This window comes from Coturnix japonica, chromosome 7 (genome assembly GCF_001577835.2).
Source record: "Coturnix japonica isolate 7356 chromosome 7, Coturnix japonica 2.1, whole genome shotgun sequence".
In the NCBI taxonomy this organism is placed as follows: domain Eukaryota; kingdom Metazoa; phylum Chordata; class Aves; order Galliformes; family Phasianidae; genus Coturnix; species Coturnix japonica.
This window is the reverse complement of record NC_029522.1, coordinates 24,275,527-24,281,065: the sequence shown is the minus strand read 5'-3', so window position 1 is coordinate 24,281,065 and position 5,539 is coordinate 24,275,527. Positions and strand designations below refer to the sequence as shown.

The 5,539-nt window shown below is 53.5% G+C and overlaps 1 protein-coding gene across 2 annotated transcripts; it reads left to right on the top strand.

Annotated features, from left to right (window-relative positions):
* Positions 1 to 91: 91 nt before the first annotated feature.
* On the top strand, positions 92 to 5,446 carry RNF25 (ring finger protein 25). 2 transcript variants are annotated; one of them, XM_015868960.2, is made up of 11 exons: positions 92 to 184; positions 263 to 337; positions 409 to 511; positions 604 to 671; positions 1,329 to 1,398; positions 1,530 to 1,601; positions 1,773 to 1,913; positions 2,253 to 2,342; positions 2,767 to 2,772; positions 3,056 to 3,190; positions 3,322 to 5,446. In XM_015868960.2, exons 1-11 carry the CDS (start codon positions 147 to 149, stop codon positions 4,045 to 4,047), a joined length of 1,524 nt encoding a protein of 507 aa, XP_015724446.1. In that variant the 5' UTR covers positions 92 to 146; the 3' UTR covers positions 4,048 to 5,446. The 2 variants fall into 2 exon arrangements, with proteins under 2 accessions (XP_015724446.1, XP_015724447.1); XM_015868961.2 differs by lacking the exon at positions 2,767 to 2,772 and having other exon boundaries at positions 3,322 to 4,932.
* The last annotated feature ends 93 nt before the right edge of the window (positions 5,447 to 5,539 follow it).

Sequence of the window (5,539 nt, the reverse complement as noted above, 5' to 3'; positions counted from 1 at the left end):
GGTTCCTCACAACACGGACCGACGATTTAAGGCCGCAGTATAACGCTGTTACAGGCCGTGGGGCCGCAGTACAACGCGGTTACAGGCCGCGCCGCCACATCGCCTAGCAACAGCTGAGGCCTTCCGCATCCGGGTCGGCCGTGAAGATGGCGGCGGCCGGCGAGGAGGCGGAGGCGGCGGACTGGTAATGGATCCCCCTGTCCCTCCCTGCCTTTCCCCGGGGCTGCTGCTTGTGGCTTCCTGACCGCTCGGTGCTCCGCAGGGCGCTGCCGGCCGAGGTGGAGGTGCTGGAGTCCATCTACCTGGAGGAGCTGCGGGTGGTGCGGGGCAGCGCGAGGTACGTACCGGGCCTCGCTCCCCGGCCCTGCTCCCGGCCGCCCCTTATCTCTTATCTCTGCCCGCCCTTAGGGCCGAGCCCTGGGAGCTGAGCATCACCCTGCACCCCGCCACGGCCCAGGACCAGGACTCCCAGTTCGTTCGCTGCACGCTGGTGCTGGCCGTGCCCCCCCAGGTAGGCTCCCATCCCGACCGGGCCCCTTGCTGCCCCTTATCTCTGCTTTTCTCGGTGCGTTTGGGGTTTTGTTGCTTGGTTTTGTTTTCTAGTATCCCAACGAGGCTCCGGACATCTCCATCAGCAACCCACGGGGGCTGTCGGATGAGCAGATCCAGAAGTGAGTGGGCAACCTGGTCTAGTAAATGTGTATGTTTGGTGGCCCTGCCAGGCAGGGGGGTTGGAACTACATGATCCTTGAGGTCCCTTCCAACCCGGGTCATTCTGTGATTGTGTGTGAGTGCTAAGAGGGAGGAGAGCAGAGTGGTGGTGTTAACAGTGCTGTAGAGCCTTCTCTTTATGCCTCTAGGGTGCCCTGTCAGCTTAACACATACATACAGCTCTCCAATCACCTTGAGTTAAGCTTTATGTCAGCTTTGATGCTGAGGAATGGTTTGTTCCCTTGTGGTCCACCTGAAACGTAAACTGAAGTCTCTCAGGCCTTCAGAGATGTTGATCCAGGTCTGACAGAGACATCACTGCAACTCATTTCAGTCTTCACACAGCCTGCTGCTGCCTTTGTGCTCCCGTTGTTGGTGCAGCAGAGATCCAGATACCAGTCAATGCACGGCATTAAAGTTGCTCCCACCAGATCAACAAAACCTTAGAGCACGGGAATATGTGCTTGCATCCGCGCTCATCCTACACTGTAGGCAAAGCCTGGTGGATGGCGTTCTTTTTATTTCTCTTGTTATCATGGTGGGGTGATGACAGGCGTGTGGAAGAGTGAAAAGGTGTGGCAAAGTTTGTGTTAAGTATTTGTGCTGCTTTGCTGTAGGATTTTACAGACCCTCAGAAATGTTGCTGAAGCCAGGCTGGGGACAGAGGTGCTGTATGAGCTGATTGAGGTGAGAGCTGGGGAGAAGGGAGGCAGCCAGATACGCACACCATTCTTTGACTCCCTTTGAGGTGGGAGAGCCCTGAGTCTGGGCCCATGTGGAGGCCAGTGAGAAAAATGCTTGCTTTTCTGCTTTGACAGAAGGGGAAGGAGATTCTCACTGACAACAATATTCCTCATGGCCAGTGTGTGATCTGCCTCTATGGATTCCAGGTAGGAATACATATTCCAGCTCTTCGTGCTGGCTGAGAAGTGAGTCAGATGAAGCCCAGTGGGAGAAGCTATGTATTTCTGCCATCAATAACATCCCTGCTGACATGGGAATGAAAACCCACCTCAGCTCGGTGCTGGGAACACCCTGTGAACACCCTTTTTCCTCCACAGGAGAGAGAAGCCTTCACAAAGACCCAGTGCTACCACTACTTTCACTCACACTGCCTGGCCCGCTATGCACAGCACATGGAGGAGGAGATTCTTATGCAGCAGGAGGAGAGAGAACAGCACCTGGCACCTTCCCCCAAACAGGTATTTGGCTTTGATCCCCTGCACAGGCCCTCATGAGTTCTCTGTCACTCCCTGTGGGATGTGGAACAAAGGCCAGCCTGACTCAGCAGCCATGTGCAGCATGGTTAGCATGGTGCCTGTGTTGAGAGAATCAGTGGAGATTGGACCAAATGAGCCCCAGGAGCCCTTTCCAATCATAATTAGAAACTGGAATCCCCCTGGGCCTCCCTGCCTTAGTAGAAAAGTGCTTGTGTTTAGCTGAAGTAGGCTGCCCTGTTTGTTTCACTTCCACCCTGGGGATTCTCTCGATGTATATGGGCTGGGCTGCTGCCTAGGGTTTCACCTCTCACCTCCCTGCAGAAAGTCGGCGTGCAGTGCCCTGTCTGCCGGGAAACCTTGATTTATGACCTCTGTGCCCTGAAGGCAGCGCCACCACCACAGCACCCACTGGTAAGAGATGGGGATTCATCTGCCTGGCTGTGTCCACTCTCTGGGTAGCTAAAATGTCATCTGGGACATTTTATCCATGAACAAACAGTGTCTGCTGGAGCTGATTAATGTGCTCTGCCAGTTACTCTCGGAAAACACACAAACATACAAATTCCATCTTGTGCTCTGTTCAGAGGGGGGACCACTGCAGCCCTTCTGTGTGATAAAGGCAGAGGGAAGCAAAAGATATGTAGCTGTTGCATATGGAGGCAGTGAGGATATGTAGTGTTGTTGGCTTACTCTCCAAAGCAAGCAGATATGGTGGGAGAGAGAGGCAATTCTGCCATCAAGTACTGAGTGCTTGATTTTCTATGTTCTCTCTGCTCTAAGAGAATAACTGTAGGTTTTCTTAAATATGTCCCTGTACCCACTGAGATGTTATCAGTTTCAGGTGAGTGACTCCAGCTTGTGTGGTGAGTTCTGGGGTTCTTCGTTTTTAGCTGCTCTGCATCTTGCTCCAAAGCAGGAGGCCCTAAGTCAGGGAATAGTGGGTGTTCCCTCTCTCTGTGTAAGTACTACACGTGAATCTGTAGGCTCAGTGGGTCAGATGTTGTAAAGACCAGTTGCTTGGGTGCTGTGTGATCAAATGAGGGTTTGGGGAGTTGCTCGTGGTGTTGTTAACTGACTACCCGTATAGACAGAGCCCTTAACCCCTCTTGCTGTCTGCCACTCAGGAGCCATACAGACCAGATGCCAAGATGCTGCAGCACCAAGAAGAACTGCGCTTAATTTTCAAGAAACAGCAAGAGAAAGGGGGCATCATTGATCCTGAAGCAGAGAAGAACCGTTACTTCATCAGCCTCCAGGCGGTATGGCACTGGGGGCAGAGAGCTGCTGAGCTCCACGTCAGCAAGGATGTCCCTGGACTTAAGGGCCAAACACTGTCATCTGCTTTGGGAGTGTCCTTTCCCTTTCTTAACTGTTGGCTTCTTTCTTTCAGCCTCCAGCTACTGTTGATCCAGGCCAGGTAGCTGCTGCCTCTGAGCCACTGGTGAGTGCTAGCGATGTGGACACACCTCAGGCATCCTGCCAGACCTCAGCTCTGGAGCCAGCTAGGGCTCCAGAGAGCACGGCAGAGCCTGGGCAGCCTGAGAGATCTGCTGTGCCCAAGGAACCCCAGAGCAAGAGGGAGAGGCACAGAGGGGAGAGACCAGGCCCAAGAGGCCAAGGCAGGCAGTCCTGCAGCAACTCACAGGAAGTGGCAGGGGAAGCCTGTCATCTGTCCCATGGCTCCAGGGTGCCCAGAGGCTTTGGTCAGAGACCAGAGAGAAGACCTGCTGGGAGGCGCTGTCAGGAGTTTCCAAAACCTCACAGCAGAAGCAAGGCAGCTGCCTTGGCTGAAAGAAAGGAGCTGTGCCCTGAAGATCCCTCACCAGCAGTAGATGCAGTGGACTTGAAAGAGGAACACCATAACATGGAAAGCTGGACCCCGGAGCAAGGTGCTGAGGCCCAAAGCAGGGAGAAGGAGAACCTGGCATTCAACCACAGCAATCACAGAGCAGCTCCTGGCTGGCAAGGCCACCACAGGCCCTGGGATTGCGGGAGGTGGGAAAGGTCCAGAGCGCAGGATCGTGGCTCCTACCACAGAGCACCAAGAGGGCGAGGAGTGTTCAGGCCCAGTGGACGTCGAGAAGCCCATTTTGGGGAGAAGGAAAGCAGTTCCTAGCAGGAGGGGTATGGGGCTGGGCTGGGAAGGGGCTGTTAATAAATGAGAATGGCAAAGGTTCTGGTAGAGCGGTCACAAGGAGTCACCATACAGCTTGGGACAGAGGAAGCACTTGGCACAGCTTGGGACAGGTGGAGTCTCCATGGTTCATGTAGAATGAAGCATAGGCTGCCTGGTGTGAGCAACTGGCTGTCACCACCACAGGAGAAGCTGACTTCTGACAGCTCACAGCAGCCTTGCTCCTGAAAGATGCAGGGGGCAGAGGAGGGCTTGACCAGGGACCAGCATGCATTCATCATCTGTTTTTGTGAGCCAAGAAACATGCGTACCTACAGAAACAAGTGGAACTAGCTTGGCATGGTGCTACAGCAGAGCTGAAGCCCTGCAGGACCTTCCCTGGAACGGAGCATGCCTGCAGAGCCATGATGGCACCAGGCGGTGAGGCTGTGCCAGGGCAGCAACCTGCAGCTCAGCTTGCTGCATCCTTTGGTGCTTCTTGGAGCACATTCTGAGCTGCTGTCCCCGCTCCTTAGAGATGACTTTGTTTCCTCTGTGGTGCAGACTGCTGCTCAACTCATAGGCTTGGCCAGGCAAGTCCTTTGTATATCATGACTCCTCCCAGCCTCAGCCAGAGCTGGATTAAGTTTAAGCCAATACTGAGGCAGGTCAGGACTGTCCAGTGACTGAGACCTGGTGCTGGCTCCTGCTCCCCCTGGAAGCTTGAGTTTAGCAGGAGCTTCTGCCCTGTCCTTCAGCTGCTTTCTTGCAGTTCCTTCTGCTGCTGTTTCAGATTCAGACTATGTCCTGCTGCAGAGACATGACAGGAATCCCAAATTTCTGAAGTGGGACACTGCTATTAAATTAACTTGTTGGGTCTTCTCTGGAGCCTGTTCCTTTTGTTTTCTTTGCCCTCCAACTCCTGTTCTTAACTGGTTGGAACAAAGTGTTGGTCCTTGATATTACTCCCTTCCCTCCTATTCTGTACGTGCAGGGAAAGTCTGGATAGCAAGATGCTGGCTCCCTGCATTGTCTGGCTCACCTGGACCATACTCATTTCTTCACACTTGCTTGTGCACTTTGTCCCCTAACAAGCCCCTCTTCTCACACAGACAACTATCATCTTCCTTTTGCTCACTGTGCTTTTAACAGAGCAAACATCACCACGTTCCAATTGCCAAGCTCCATGGCATCCTTCAGTGAGTCAGATTTTTCTTTCTCATTGTTGGGAAAGCTACTGTGTCACAAGACAGCACTTAACTGACTTGAATGGGATGGTGGGATGCTCTGGGGGAAAGCAAGGCTGTGATATGCCTTCCCTGCTCTGGGTCTGAGAAACTTCAAAGCAGCAGCTGTCTCCAGCTCCCTTCTCTAAAAGTTTGTCCAGGTTGGGGATTTAGAATGAGGGAGAAATGGTGCCTGCACCATGCCCTGAGGCTTCTCACTTGTATCCCTACTCCTAAGATGGGGCTGTGCTGTTACTGACCTACCTACC